Source organism: Hyperolius riggenbachi, chromosome 1 (genome assembly GCF_040937935.1).
Source record: "Hyperolius riggenbachi isolate aHypRig1 chromosome 1, aHypRig1.pri, whole genome shotgun sequence".
NCBI classification, from domain to species: Eukaryota; Metazoa; Chordata; class Amphibia; order Anura; family Hyperoliidae; genus Hyperolius; species Hyperolius riggenbachi.
In genome coordinates, this window is record NC_090646.1 from 293,260,197 (window position 1) to 293,276,779 (window position 16,583).

Genomic DNA, 16,583 nt, shown 5'->3' on the forward strand with positions numbered 1-16,583 from the left:
GGTAACAGAAGCAGCGGCCGCGGGGGGGAGGGGGCTACACTGGGGCACTATACTAGCTATCCTGGGGCACTATACTAGCTGCACATGGGGCACTATGCTAGCTATACTGGGGCACACTGGGCACTATACTAGCTATACTGGGCACTATACTAGCTGCACATGGGGCACTATACTAGCTATACTGGGGCACACTGGGCACTATACTAGCTATACTGGGGCACACTGGGCACTATACTGGTGCACACTAGGCACTATACTAGCTATCCTGGGGCACACTGGGCACTATACTAGCTATCCTGTGGCACATGGGGCACTATACTAGCTATCCTGGGGCACACTGGGAACTATACTAGCTATACTGGGGCACACTGGGCACTATACTGGTGCACACTAGGCACTATACTAGCTATCCTGGGGCACACTGGGCACTATACTAGCTATCCTGGGGCACTATACTAGCTATCCTGGGGCACACTGGGCACTATACTAGCTATACTGGGGCACTATACTAGCTATCCTGGGGCACACTGGGCACTATACTAGCTATCCTGGGGCACTATACTAGCTATCCTGGGGCACATGGGGCACTATACTAGCTATCCTGGGGCACATGGGGCACTATACTAGCTATACTGGGGCACACTGGGCACTGTACTAGCTATACTGGGGCACACTGGGCACTATACTAGCTATCCTGGGGCACTATACTAGCTATCCTGGGGCACACGGGGCACTATACTAGCTATACTGGGGCACTATACTAGCTATCCTGGGGCACATGGGGCACTATACTAGCTATACTGGGGCACATGGGGCACTATACTAGTTATACTGGGGCACACTGGGCACTGTACTAGCTATACTGGGGCACACTGGGCACTATACTAGCTATCCTGGGGCACTATACTAGCTATCCTGGGGCACACGGGGCACTATACTAGCTATACTGGGGCACTATACTAGCTATCCTGGGGCACATGGGGCACTATACTAGCTATACTGGGGCACATGGGGCACTTTACTAGCTATCCTGGGGCACACTGGGCACTATACTAGCTATCCTGGGCACTATACTAGCTATCCTGTGGCACATGAGGCACTATACTAGCTATCCTGGGGCACATGGGGCACTATACTAGCTATACTGGGGCACACTGGGCACTATACTAGCTATACTGGGGCACACTGGGCACTATACTAGCTATCCTGGGGCACTATACTAGCTATCCTGGGGCACATGGGGCACTATACTAGCTATACTGGGGCACATGGGGCACTATACTAGCTATCCTGGGGCACACTGGGCACTATACTAGCTATCATGGGGCACTATATTACCTATCTTGGGGCACATGAGGCACTATACTAGCTATCATGGGGCACACTGGGCACTGTACTAGCTATACTGGGGCACACTGGGCACTATACTAGCTATCCTGGGGCACTATACTAGCTATCCTGGGGCACATGGGGCACTATACTAGCTATACTGGGGCACATGGGGCACTATACTAGCTATTCTGGGGCACACTGGGCACTATACTAGCTATCATGGGGCACATGGGGCACTATATTAGCTATCTTGGGGCGCATGGGGCACTATACTAGCTATCATGGGGCACTATACTAGCTATACTGGGGCACACTGGGCACTATACTAGCTATACTGGGGCACTATACTAGCTATACTGGGGCACACTGGGCACTATACTAGCTATACTGGGGCACTTTACTAGCTATACTGGGGCACATGGGGCACTATACTAGCTATCCTGGGGCACACTGGGCACTATACTAGCTATACTGGGGCACATGGGGCACTATATTAGCTATCTTGGGGCACATGGGGCACTATACTAGCTATACTGGGGCACTATACTAGCTATCCTGGGGCACATGGGGCACTATACTAGCTATCCTGGGGCACATGGGGCACTATACTAGCTATCCTGGGGCACACTGGGCACTATACTAGCTATCCTGGGGCACTATACTAGCTATCCTGGGGCACAAGGGGCACTATACTAGCTATCCTGGGGCACATGGGGCACTATACTAGCTATACTGGGGCACACTGGGCACTGTACTAGCTATACTGGGGCACATGGGGCACTATACTAGCTATCCTGGGGCACTATACTAGCTATCCTGGGGCACATGGGGCACTATACTAGCTATACTGGGGCACATGGGGCACTATACTAGCTATCCTGGGGCACACTGGGCACTATACTAGCTATCATGGGGCACATGGGGCACTATATTACCTATCTTGGGGCACATGGGGCACTATACTAGCCATCATGGGGAACTATACTAGCTATACTGGGGCACACTGGGCACTATACTAGCTATACTGGGGCACTGTACTAGCTATACTGGGGCACATGGGACACTATACTAGCTATCCTGGGGCACACTGGGCACTATACTAGCTATCCTGGGGCACATGGGGCACTATATTAGCTATCTTGGGGCACATGGGGCACTATACTAGCTATCATGGGGCACTATACTAGCTATACTGGGGCACACTGGGCACTATACTAGCTATACTGGGGCACTATACTAGCCGCACCGGGGTACCTAGACTCCCTATACTGGGGCAACTGTGCTTGCTGTGCCGCCGCGAATTACCCCCCCCCCCCCCCTCTCTTCCCGGGCCCCAGAGAAAATTTTGGACGGTTACCGGTCCCCGGGCCGAAAAAGGTTGGGGACCCCTGCTCTAGCTTATCTGCTGTATACTCTGTTCTTGCACTGTTAAGAGTGATGGAACAAGGATCTGTACTTATGTGCTGTTTCTGTGACTGATCTTTTTGTGTTTCAGATCTGCACGTCCTGCTTGTTTATAGTACAATGCTGTGCAACATGTTGGTGTTTAATTAACAGAGAATGATAATAATATAAATGCATCAATATTTCAGTTGAAGTATAACAACAATTCTTCATATATTCTGCTCGTAATATGTAAACTAAGCATGTTTTCAGTGCAGCAAGGACAGTTTTTGGTACGTGCTCAGCTAACCAAAGTAGCTTAATACATGATACTGTGGCACTGCTTCCAGTTATGCACTCTGATGAAAGTCTAATGCATGTTACACACCATGCAATATCCTGTCAGATGAACAGGTAGAATCGATAATTTTCAACAGGCCCCATCTGTTTTCGGATGGTTTTTCTGATCGATTTTCAGATCCCCTCTATACAAAATCAACCAGAAAAACATTGGAAATCGGATTAGACCTGTGGGATATTATTGATTTGACCCACCGATCTGATAGGAAATTGCATGGCATGTACCAGGCATTACAGAATAGCTGCTGGAGACAGTCATTGTGGATATTTTCTGTCCACAAGATATACTGACCGAGACAGCCATCTTCAGATTTGATCCTTCCTCATTTGATGCAGTTTTGCCAAGGATAATTATTTGAGCAACTGCATTGAACCTGCGAGCTTACTGACTCCAGGCCCTCTTTGTCAGATCTGCATTATGCAGATAAAATTACTGAAATATTTAATGTAAATGTTGTTGCAATTTGAATGCAGATTAGAATAAGGCCAATCCAGATCTGCATTTGATTGCTCCAATTCAAGCAGCATACAACAAAAATTGTATCAAGTCTATAAAATTAGTATCTCTAATATTTCTGAAAAAAAATGTAATTCTGATTAAAAAAAGGTTGCATAAGGGGTAGAATAGTTTGCATCACAGAATCTCCTTCAGGGATTTTGTATGTTCTCCCCGTGTCTGTGTGGGTTTCCTCTGGGCACTCTGATTTCCTCCCACATCCCAAAGACATACAGATAAGTTAATTGGCTTCCCACTAAATTGGCCCTAGACTATAATAGACACACAACTATGGTAGGGCTGAATTTGTGAGATCCACTGAGGGACAGTTAGTGACAAGAATACATATGCAGCAGAAGATATTGGCACTATATAAATACTAAATAATAATAATATACTGGTCGGGTACAGTTGAAAATGGTGCAGGATGAAAAATGGCACACCGTTCCGCCGAGAAGTGTATCATAAAACGCTATTTACCGTTTTAATGTAAATACATTGTTTAATTTATTAAACCGGTAAATAGTGTTTAATTACATTTATTGACGGAACGGTGCACCATTAAAAAATGCAGGGGGGCTAGTATTAGGCAGTGGGGGTTGGGAAGGGGGGGGGAAGGCAGCTGGGCACTGGTGTTAGGCAGCGGGGGTGGAGGAAGTAGGATTAGGTGGAGGGAGGATGTGTGCATATGCATACATTACCTTGTCCCGGCCGGTGATCGCTCCTTCACTTCCTAGTTAGTTTGCAGGAGTCCTGCAGCCAGGAAATCACCATGTGGGGAATGAAGCTACTTCCTCCAGTGTCCCGCTGCCTCTCCCCCCAACCCCCGCTGCCTAACACTAGCCCCCTGCATTTTTTAAGACTTATAATGCTATTTAGCATTATAAGTGTAAGGCACACTACATGTGCCATTTTTTAACACTAAAGAGCATTATATAATTGAAGTCAATGCGGCGCCATTTCTATTCCCCCAGCGCAGTGCACCATTTTTATCTGTCCTGTATTGGTCTAGGTGCTATAATGACACATATTGTGTAAAATTATCAAGCAAATCTGCGTACTGGTTTGTACTGTGTATTGCAACATGACAGAAAAGGAAATAACATTGTTGTACAATTTTTTGTGTAAAAAGGGAATATTGGATAGCATGCTACATACCCTCTCAGTGTGTCCTGTCCTCTTCTTCTCACTCTGAGAGCTTGTCTGTCTTCATAGCCAGCAAATCTATCTACTTGATGGTCCCCAAGTTCCCCCTGGCCTTGGGCTTGCTCCACATACAACAGGGCTGTACATCCCAGCATGAACTTGGCCAGCCATATCACCCCCATGATGGCAGGGGTTGCAAAATTCCTTCAGACTTCCTAATTACTGTCCTGGCCTGCTTGTCAGTGCTGTTAGGGTAAAGGAATTTTGAATATAATCCTGAACATAGAGATCTCCAGTCCTGGCGCACCCCTGCAGAGGCTGTAGCAGAAAAGAAAAATGTATAATTGATACAAAAATATAGGTACAGTTCTATGTATAAAGTTAGAACACTAACAGTCTGATAGGTACTGTAATAAAATTAAATAATACATTATTGTTATGAAACTATTGCCACTGGTCAAAGCCATTTGAAACAGCATTGAAAAAGAAGAAGGAAACACTCTTATCTGATCATGGAATTTAGAGTGCTTTATTAAATGGGCTGCAGATGTAGAGAACCAATGTTTCCGAAGTATGATTCTTTCTTTGTCTGTGGAAAGAGGTGACATACCTCTAAAATCATCAGCACATTGATTAAATCAGGGATCTGTACCTCGTCATAAGCTAGCATATTTTGGTACACATCTAAGCTAGAACATTATGTGCATGTAGTTTGTATATTTTCCCTTTTTTACATGAGATTTCTCTTGGAACTCTGGTTCACATATCCCAAAGCCATATGGGTAATTTTATTGGTTGCCCCAAAATCTGTTCACCTCTTTAGCTTCCATGGACTGTTTTTATACACTTATCATCCTGATTGGTATTAGATTATGTCTTGTTCAAATTAGTAAACTTAAAGGGGGATGGTGTCAATGTCTGGTGTCAATGTCTGGAATAGGTTAACATGAATTATAAAGGGTTCATCACTGGAAGGACGATAAGCACCCTACTCTTAAATTTTGGATTTACTTAATAGCTCAGTGAAAATGGAAAAATGTTTATTTAAAATGCAAAAAAATGGGGGGGGGGGGGGGGGAGGGTTATGGTTAGATACCCCAAGTATTTCTGATCTTGATCTGATTAGAGATTGTGTAGGTTTACATGCCTTCGTCTGTGGATTTAACTGATAATTTACATTTGCTTGTTACACTCTAAAGGGTATACTTGATGTATACAATTTTTTTATTAGTCTATTCTTTAAGTTTGCATCCTTTATCTGTGTTGGATCATATTCATTGTTGCAATATTTTGATGTATTTTCTTATTATGTATTTCTTCTTCCACAATTTTCTTACAATAAAGCCTTTTGATTAAGGATTAAACTGAATCAGATGGTATGAAATTAGGTTTCAGGAATGGGTCTTTGTTATGGACAATTGCTAAGGGTTAGTCATATATCAGGGGAGTTATGAAACCAACAGAGAAGACAGTGCTGGTGCCAAAATAAATGGTGGCCATTATACAGTAAATGTACACTATAGAAGTGATTTGTTGATTTTTATAGTACATTGTATAATATACAGTATAGAGGAATGTATTATCAAAATAAAGCATACTGTGCACATTGCCCAGTGAAGTGCACAGTTTAACAATGTAAGTGGTGTAACAAATAATGCATGCTTGACATATTGAGCTATAATTAACCTATGCATGGCCAGCTTAATAGAAGCAGTAGAGTGTTGTACCGTGTTAATATGGCCAGTTTAACAAATAATACAATCTCACTAAAGATAATACTGGATGATTAAAAATATTGAATACAACACCTGCAGGAATGGGTTGTTGAATATATGAAACAGGGTATTCTGAACTTCCTTGCAATTTTATAGAAACCGAGCTATGTGTATTGAAAAAATCTAGGTAATGTTTAACCACGTTATCTTACAAAATGACCCAATAACAGATGCTACACAATTTTCTTAAGCAAAGTGGAATTACACTTTAAATGATTTGAATAACCCCTGTTTGATATTTTAAGGTATAAAAATTGCTCCAGAGCATGAATTAAATTCTGCATTCATTTAACAGATGTTCCAGTACCTCCAAATGGAAGCTATCAAATGGTTGCATATTAAAGAGGAACTCCAGTGAAAATAATGTAGTAAAAAAAGTACTTCATTTTTTACCATAATTATGTATAAATGATTTAGTCAGTGTTTGCTCATTGTAATATCTTTTGTCTCCTCGATTTACATTCTGACATTTATTACATGGTGACATTTTTACTGTGGGCATTTTATGTAGCTGCTCCTAGCTGTTTTGGCTGTTAGAGACAGCTGTAAACAGCTAATTCCTGTCTGTGAACATTGTTACATTGTGGCAGTTTGCCCAGAGTACCGCGGTACTCAGAGCTTCTTGTGGGAGGGGTTTCAGCACAAAATCAGTCATACAGCGCCCCCTGATGGTCTGTTTGTGATAATCATTATATTTCTCATGTAAAAGGGGGTATCAGCTACTGATTGGGATAAAGTTCAATTCTAGGTTGGAGTTTCTCTTTAAATTATACAAACTCCATTTCCACAGGCTGAAATACTTTTTACGTACAGTAATTCTCATCATGATGCCTGATGCATCTTGATAATGGAAACACAAGGGGAAATTCGATTGGGCCATTTTCAAACTGCATAAATTAGCATACAGCATTTGCAATTTTGCATAATCATTTGTCAACTTGGAATTGCTTGCATATCATTGACCATCCCTACTCCTAAGTTTCTTCATCTAGTTTAGTAGCTTTTTTTTAGTTCTCGATTAACGCTACCATCACATTCAGAGATGAAACGGGGGACTACTAGGGCAAGCTAACAGTTGAAAACAAGATAACTTTAATCCTTGCACCACAGGCATGAGTATCTCAAAATAAGTAACTTGTTGAAAGGGACTAAATAAACCACAGCAACTGGTAAATGTATTCTAATGAAACCACTACAGTTCCACACTAACAATAGTAAAATACAACGAGCATTTTCTGATCAGTCAAGTTATCTTTGAGCTTCTATGGCATGCCCTCATCTGCAGGCCTCCCTTCTATGCCTTCAACAGCTGGACAGGTCTTGTGTTTGCTTCTGATCACAAGTTCTTTGTCTTTTCTTTGATGCTGCACTAGCAATGTGCCATTTTGCATATTTATAAATGGCATGCCAGTGATAATATGCATTTCTCACAGAGCGCTATAAACAGGCCATAGTTGCCTGTTCTACAAATGCACAATTACTGGCAAATCTCTTAAATTCCTTGGAATTATGTATTTATAGTGCTGACACATTTTTCCCATTGCTTCATGGTGATCTTCAAACAATTCATAATACTAATTGTACCTCAGTGTTGCTCATAACTTTAACTGGGAATGTATTGATCAAAGCGTGCCAGTGGTTTAACCAATTATAGTTACACCAGTTTGGACTCCAAATCAAGTTTTAATACATTCCACCATGCTGCGTGCATCTTCACAGGTGGAGATAAACTTCTACTAAACTATGCATATTTCAAGAGAGTAGTTCCAAAGGGAATGTTGGGAGAGCTGTCTAAGTTATGTGAACAAGATGGTGCATTGACAAGCATGTATTTTGTACAGATGTTAAATGACCTTTCCTGTGAAGTTCAGCTATGTCACACATAAACACTAACAGATTTCTTGTACAAAGTAATCCATATTGTTATGTACAGACCAGATTCCAGCTCTAGCAACATGCCCTGTGTCTGGGGCCCCCAAACTGGGAGTGCCTCCTTGTCTAGTTCTGAGTTATTAGTATAATGGATTCAACACTGTGGTCTAGGTGCTGACAAACAAATGAAAAGAAAAATCTGCATCTCTGAACTTTAACCAAAATAACACTACATGGCAAATGAAGGGGCAAAACTTGTAACCTCATGTCCATTATTCACTAGGGCGTGATGTCACCAGCTCTGCCCCCTTGTCTACTAAATTGGTAAAACAAATGGAGGTAGCTGGGGCAGAGAGGGGAGCAACTGACGGTTGTGATGCACTCTGGGAAAAACAATCTGTATAATGGTGGCCATACATCTAACGATTTAGCATCCCAATTGACCAACTGATTTGATAATTTTATTGAATCAAGAGAGAATCAAGTATGTCCAGTTGGCACAACTGACAATAATTCACTAATATCTGGTCGAACCATGTTGATTTTTCGATTGAGCAGAATGGAAGATATTGGTCGATCGTAAAGGAATTGGCTACTGTGCACATGATTTTGATAAAAAAAAATAATCATTTTTTGGATTCAGAGCATGGAGGCACAACATCATTTAGATTAATTAATGAAGGTGAATCGCATAGAATATCGCTTGTAGTGTGTGGACCTCTAGTCAATCAACTTTCAATCAATCACACTGTAGTTGATCACCCAATAAAGTCAATTGCTTAATTGCTGGGTGCAAAATCACTAGATGTATGGCTACCGTTATTGTTCTTTTCCTTTACTGCTAATGTAACTCTCACATTAATTCATCCATACCTTAAAAAAATTGCTCACATGACGAAAAAAAATACTCTCTTCTACAGGAATGTTCCCACTGGCCTCCCGTCTTCTTCTAAAGCAGCAAAGTGACCTAGTGTCAAGCACTCTTGCCTCACTTTTCTAGAGGCCTAGGTTTATTTTCTGGCCTGAACACTATTAGCGTCATTGCGTGGAGTTTCTATGTTCTCTGTGTGGTTTCCTCCCACATCCCAAAAACATACGGGTTGCTTAATTGACTTCTATTTAAAATGTTAACCCAAACTGTGGTAAGTATTGCAGATTGTGACTGGGACACACACAACCAGAATAGCTTGTGGCTGCTGCTTTGCTTAGCTGCCCATGTGCTTTGAGCCGTACAGTAGAATAGCGATAGGGAAGGGTTCTTGGGTGGGAGCAGAACTTGATCAGTGGTTTCACAGCACTGTATTGAATCTAGCAGCACAGAGTTAGTGGTGGCATCATTCCAATTGCTATTTAATTGAATTTCTGCTGATGTCTGTTTGAATATCATGTGGTGCAGGTGGTAATAAATGATTGACATGAGGCAGATTGATAAGTTAGCATCCATTTGGTGTACGGCCACCAATGTTAAAGAAGGTATGTAAAGTAGTTCCTGAGCTGCAGTTTACTTCAGTCTGTAGCATTAGTAATTAGATACTGCCCACATAACAGAATAATAAATAAGCTTATGCTGCAGATTTTGAATGTTATTTAAGATGAAGAGTAAAGCTAGACATACGTATATCAGTTTGTCTGGCCAATTTCATGAAATCGATCAAATCTACCAGGAATCTATATTCCAGGCAGCAGTAGGGTACATCAGCACACCAGTCTTGATTGGTATACAACACACATTTATTGTGCATTGTTCCACATAAATAACAGACAATTGTTTTGGGGGCCTCACACAGGGTCCCCCTTTCTCAAGGCATGTGGCCACGTGCCTTAAGAAAGGGGTACCCTGCGAGGACCCCGAAACAATTATTCGTTATGTATGTGGAATAATGCACAATAATTGTGTGTTGTATACCAATCAAAACTGGTGTGCTGATGTACCCTACTGCTTTATGATTTGAGTGACACTGCCTTGTCACATCATCAAGCACCCAGAACCAGATGGAGTGCCAGCTTTATCACTTACTATGGACTATATTCCAGGCAGGTTATCAATCGGGAAGGAGGATGGGAGGAGCAGGAGGAGAAAGGGGAGGAGCTTCAGATAAATGAGGGCACTTTAGTATTGCAATGTACCAAGTGGTAAGTGGTACATGTTTTGAGTGATGTTCAATAAATTTCAGCTGAAATCAAGATCAAATGTTCAGTTTGGTAAGGGAATTGACCCCAATCCATTCAATCTCTGATCAGGGAAGAATCAATCAGTTTTCCATGTTGGGTCATTATTGGTCTATGTATGTCTAGCTCAGTTGTTAACATACACTTCAGCAGGGCATATTGTAATTAGAGAACATACACTTAGATACCTAAAAAAAAAGTACATAGTTTGCTGGAGGTTTATCATTGCATAAAACAAACAGATAACTAACTCTATTGTAATTGTAACTCTCTTACAAGGGAGGGATGCAAGAGGGTGCACCATAGCATACTCAAAAAAAGTTCAATTCAGCATTCAGAGAAAGTGTGTCTATTCAACCAACACTGCACTTAAATACAACATAACATTTAGTATTCATTGACATAGAACTTTGAGAGTGTATTCCTCCTTAACAAGAGGCTCAGCTTAATAGACAGCTACAGGACAGCCCCTGTTTTCCACTCTCTAACAATAATCCTTTACTGCCATCTCATGAAACGCGCCCAGTTTAAAAAAAAAAATTCCCATTCAAACAAATGTAGTTCGTAAGCCTGATGCTCAAATAAATAAAATGCATTTTATGCTGCTACCCTGTTTAATACAGTAAAATAGTTACTACCAGTGGAGTTTGGTGTCAAAATGTGTGTATTTTGTGTGAAAGAAGTAAACACCCTCACAGTATGCACTGACATACTGTAGTGTATTTGGAATATATGTGAATAAAATGGAGGAATGGATTCCTTTCAGCACCCCTGAGATATTTTCAGTATGACTGCTAGTTAAATTAAGTCAAGCAAAGAATCAGGGTGACATCCTGCATCATACAAGCTGCATCTCATTAAACTGTAACTGCAGAAGCCAATTCAGAAGAAAATAAAATATAGTGTATTATAGGAAAAACAGGAATTATATTCTGAACAACCTTTGCATACCTGTTAAATATGGAACAAACACAGATCAAACAATGCATTCAAATATAAAAATACCTACAACATTGAAGACTACTTTACCTGTCATTCAAAACTACTGAGTAAAATACATCCAAATTTGTCACATAATATAACGACCTAAAACCAATCAGCCTCAGAGTGTAAAGAGCCAATATCAAAATAACATGGCATACATAAAACCATTGCTAACAAATAAAAGAAAAGAAAGAGAAAGCCCTTGGAATAAAAGCACAAATGAGAAGAACACATTAAGTAGTAAAGTTGTAAAGCAATGAACAAATGTAATGCAAAGTATTATGTTCCCCTGTGCTTTGCCTATGTCTGGAAAGTAGGGATACTGTGAGGGGTTTGAAGATGTGGAAAGAAGAAGTGGTGATTTCTCAAACACAAGAACTTTTCCCTGATCAATTTTCTCACTGAGCTAAAATACTGCTGACACTGCACAGTTCTTCAGCACAATCCACAAACTATTTTACACGTCACATACAGTGCACCAGAAATAATACAAAACAAAACACAATGAAAACTTCATACACAATAAAGCCATACAGTGAGATGAAGGCATTTTCCTATTGTTCCCTATGCACCATTAGCCAAAGGAAGGAATTCAGAATGATAACATCCCATTCACTCCTGCAGACAGCACATCTGGAACTAAGCAACTGCACACTTCCAATTCTTACAATACAATCACAGGCTGCATTTAACTTTCCAAACTGTAATTACATTTACATAGAGAACACTTACTATTTGGATTCAGTGTTCCTTCAGTTATATACTCTCCTAACAATGAAAAAAGGAAAACCCAACAAAAGTTGAAAGAAATATAAAAGAAGATTGCTAAAATGTTAGTTTCTCATGCCTAAATACAGACAGAGTGTGAGCTAAACTGAGATATATCTACCTTCAGGTCCTGGAGAGTTAGGTGCCCAGAGCTTCTTTTGTTATATGGAGAGTGGAGACTAGACAGAAAAGAAAGGAGTAAAGATGTATTCCTTGGAACGAAAGAAAGGTAGTGCTTCACCCAAATTGGGTAGGGGGAGTGTCTTCTGGTGGGTGCAGAAAGAAGTTCAGCCTCCCACATTCTTCATCCAAAAGTTTCTAACTTGAAGTAGAGGGTGGGGGGAGGCAGAGAGGGAAGGGAGGGGGTAGGAACTGGAAGTCATAGACATTATCATCACCTAAAAGATTCAGACCCTGAATGCTTTTTCCCTTGATCAATCCTAGTACTAGCAATGCAGCTTATTTTCTGGCACTGAAGCATCAATGCAGCTGGGTCATTTTCCTTTTATTAAAGAAAGGAAAATGTATCAAAGATTGCAAATGTATATGATACAGCTAGTCTATACTTTCCTAACATTGTTGTCTGTACTGAAGAAACCAGCTCATTGTTCATCATTGCCTAAAATATATTAAATACACATAGCTTCATAAATATTTAAAGAGTCCACAGTTTTCAGAACGACAGGGACACACAAGTGACAGCTAAAAGCTATACTTCTGTAGCTTTGAAAAGTTTGAGAGCTAACAGAGTGAGTGACAGCTGTCAGACTAGGCTCAGCTGCCCAATCAACATCAAACTGAGTTTTAAAAAAAGTTACTTTTTTGTCAACACAATACCAAGTAGCAACTTTTTTTTTGTATTGTAGAAAGGAACTTCATATTGTTAGTAACTATCAGGGATTCTTACAGTAAGTGCATTCCTTAGGCTTCATTCACACTATGTGCCACGCTCTACACAGAAAAACACATAGTAGGGATTAGATTGTGAGCTCCTTTGAGGGACAGTTAGCGACAAGACAATACATATATATACACTGTACAGCGCTGCGTAATATGTCGGCGCTATATAAATACTAAATAATAATAAAATAGTACACAGTCTGCAAGGACTGTAGAAATTTGAGGACCATAGATGGCAACATCATCACTAGGGGTAGGTAGAGCATCAAGGTATTGAGAGTGTTGCCAGGATCTGGGGCATCCCTTGGCACCAAAATGCAGGCGTTTGTGTGGTGCACAAAATGGGTGTCACTATGGGAGGTCTTGGGTGGAGCCCTATGTACATGAACTGGGCAGCAGGGTAACTCCGTGTTAGTGGACTTGCAAAGTTTATGGATGAAGTCTCACCCCACCCCCACAATCAATATAATTAAGCAGCATTTCCCCTTTACATGGCCCTTCATACAACATAATTAGGCACTGTTTCCTCAACAAAAACACACAATTAGCGTGTTCAGTCAAATATAATAAAGCAGAATTTCACTTGAATAGACATGGTGCACCCTAAACATAAGGAAGAATAACCCCTCCTCAAAGAGAGGATTAATCCCCCCCCCCCCAAAAAAAAACAAAAAAAAAAACTGTGATGTGCATAGGTAGAGTATCCCCTTAAATATAGTTCAAAATTAGGTTACGTGCACCCTAAAATCTCAGGTATCAGCAGGGTACTTGTAAATTATTATTATTATTTAGTACTTATATAGCACTGACATCTTCCACAGCTCTGTACAAAGTATATTGTCTTGTCACTTAACTGTCCCTCAGAGGAGCTCCCAATCTAATCCCTACCATAGTTCTATGCCTATGTATGTATTGTGTGGTGTATCATTGTCTAGGGCCAAATTTTAGGAAGAGCTAATTAACTTATTTTTATGTTTTTTGGGATGTAGGAAGAAACCGGAGCACCTGGATGAAACCTACACAGACACTGGGAGAACATACAAACTCAGTGCAGATGGTGCACTTCCCTTAAGATCCCCCCCCAGCCCCGGAACTCTCCCACACACCAGGAAATTCTGTAATAAAGTCGCAAATGCAGAGCTTATCCCAACCCATTACCTGAGGCTGTCATTACAGACAGCTCGATGTCTGGACGCTCCTCTGCTGCACTGCATCAAGGTGGTACATACAAGATCTTTGGAGTCCTGCAGAAGGATTGGGGCAATGTTGCTAAAATGCAGGACAAGCGCCTTGATTGTTTAACCTTAGAGATACCACTGTCAGATATGCACATATCTGCTCACTAGGGTTGCCCCGGTATACTGTCATACCGGTTTGGTAATCATACCATGCACAATCTCGTTTTACCGGATGCTGCGGCCACCTAATTCTGGCTACACCTATCCCTGGCTACCTATGCTGTGCCCACCTACTACTGGCTACACCAGGCATGGGCAAACTTGGCCCTCCAGCTGTTACGGAACTACAAGTCCCACAATGCATTTGCCTTTATGAGTCTTGACTGTGGCTGTCAGACTCCTGCAATGCAATTTGGGACTTGTAGTTCCTTAACCTCCCTGGCGGTATGATTATTTCTAGATTTTCTTTTCAAAAGTGGTGCAATTTTTCTACAAGCCTTCAGACCCTAAAAATCATACCGCTTGATAGATCTGCGACATCCCTACACATTCCACACCTCTGATGGAGGAGCCAACTCGGGATTACTGCTCTGAGCTGTGGATTTTCATCCCGAGCCTGACTCGGAGTTACTGCTAAGGAGGCAGCTGGAGGGCCAAGTTTGCCTATGCCTGGTCTACACCTATCCCTGGCTACCTATGCTGCATCCACCTAATTCTGGCTCCACCTATCCCTGGCTACCTGGCTACCTATGCTGCAGCCACCTAATTCTGGCTCCACCTATCCCTGGCTACCTATGCATTTATAGGGCTTGATTCACAAAGCGGTGCTAACTGTTAGCACGCCTGTGAAAACCCCCTTAGCACGTCTAAACAAGCTTTTCGCGCATAAAACTTTACGTGCGCAAAACTTTATGCGCGTAAAACTTTACGCGCGTACTGCACAGAGCACAGGGCGCTCCGCGCGAAGTGCCCATTAAAGCCTATGGGACTTAGCGCGCGTAAAACTTTGCGCGCATAAAACTTTGCGCGCGCAAAGTTAGCGCGCGATCTGATTGAGAAATCTGGTGCTAACCTACTTAGCACCCTGGTTAGCGCGTCTAAAGACTTTAGACGTGCTAAGTAGGTTAGCACCGCTTTGTGAATCAAGCCCATAGTGTCTGATGAATAATAATAAATCTTTTGTTTGAAATTGGCATTGCTCCTTTTTGAAGTAAGCCATTTTTATTATTTATTATTTTTAGTCACATGACAAAAAATATACCGTTCATCCACTGCCACCTATTTTTTTGGGGCGTCTTTGTCCTCCTAGTTGTTACGTCACAGCCACCCAGCTGGTTTGGGGGTTATTCTAGTGTTTAATTCTGATCTGCTGCTTTTTTTCTGGAGCGCGACCCACATATCTGATGACTAAAGAACCTGAGTGAGGATGGGATTTCCTCCCCTGCCTTCATACTGTGGTTGCTAGTCGTGCAACCCACACTTGTGAGTATTCTTTTGCTCTTTAAGACTACGTGATCAGCACTTGACAAACAACACCATAAGGGGCTATTGTTGTCTCAGATTTTCTTGTCTTCCTAGGAAGTCTTTTGAATCCCTTGAGATGGCACACACCCTCATCCTCAATTTTGACCTTCTGGTTGGTAGGTAAATTTCATTTCTGGAATGAAGGCCACCCTTTGCCTCTCTAGCAGCGCCTTTTTTTTTTTAAAGTTAGATGATCACAGAGAACAACTTAATCTCACAGTAATGAAGACCATTTACCTTATATGGAAAGGATAATTACCATGCTAGCATACACCACCTTATTAGTTAAAATAGTAGGTTAAGTCCCCAATGAACCACACTATGATTAAACATGTTGATTGCAGTGCAGTGAGGAAAAGTGAGTGGAGAAGTCAAAGCAACACATGGGGATACTTGGATATGCCATCACATGCCATTACTCAAGGGAGAACCATTCATTCTCTAAATACTTTAAGGCTGGTTTCACAGTGGGATGTTAAAGTCCCACGTTACAGCAGCCAGTAACGCAGCCCAACTCACAGCACTGTAAAATCAATGTGCTGTTCACAGTGCCCACGTTGCGTTAGGGTATAACGCTGCACGTTAAATGAAAGTGCACCATGCTGTATGTTATACCCCTATAGAGCTGTGTTAGATTGTTTGCACATGCTCAGTGACTAGCCACATGGCTAATTAATATTCACTGCACTGTGATGA

At 41.6% G+C, this 16,583-nt stretch overlaps 1 protein-coding gene across 4 annotated transcripts in view; it reads right to left on the reverse strand.

Annotated features, from left to right (window-relative positions):
* The window catches only part of LOC137508077 (fibrillin-2-like), a 710,315-nt gene that overhangs the window by 303,588 nt on the left and 390,144 nt on the right, over positions 1-16,583 (reverse strand). For 3 of the 4 annotated variants that reach the window (XM_068233727.1, XM_068233729.1, XM_068233728.1), the window contains exon 6: positions 4,730-5,035. In XM_068233727.1, coding sequence (XP_068089828.1) covers positions 4,730-4,899 — 170 coding nt within the window. In that variant the 5' untranslated portion in view covers positions 4,900-5,035. Of the gene's footprint in view, positions 1-4,729; positions 5,036-12,406; positions 12,493-16,583 lie in introns of those variants that run through there. The other variant, XM_068233730.1, reaches the window with a different exon arrangement.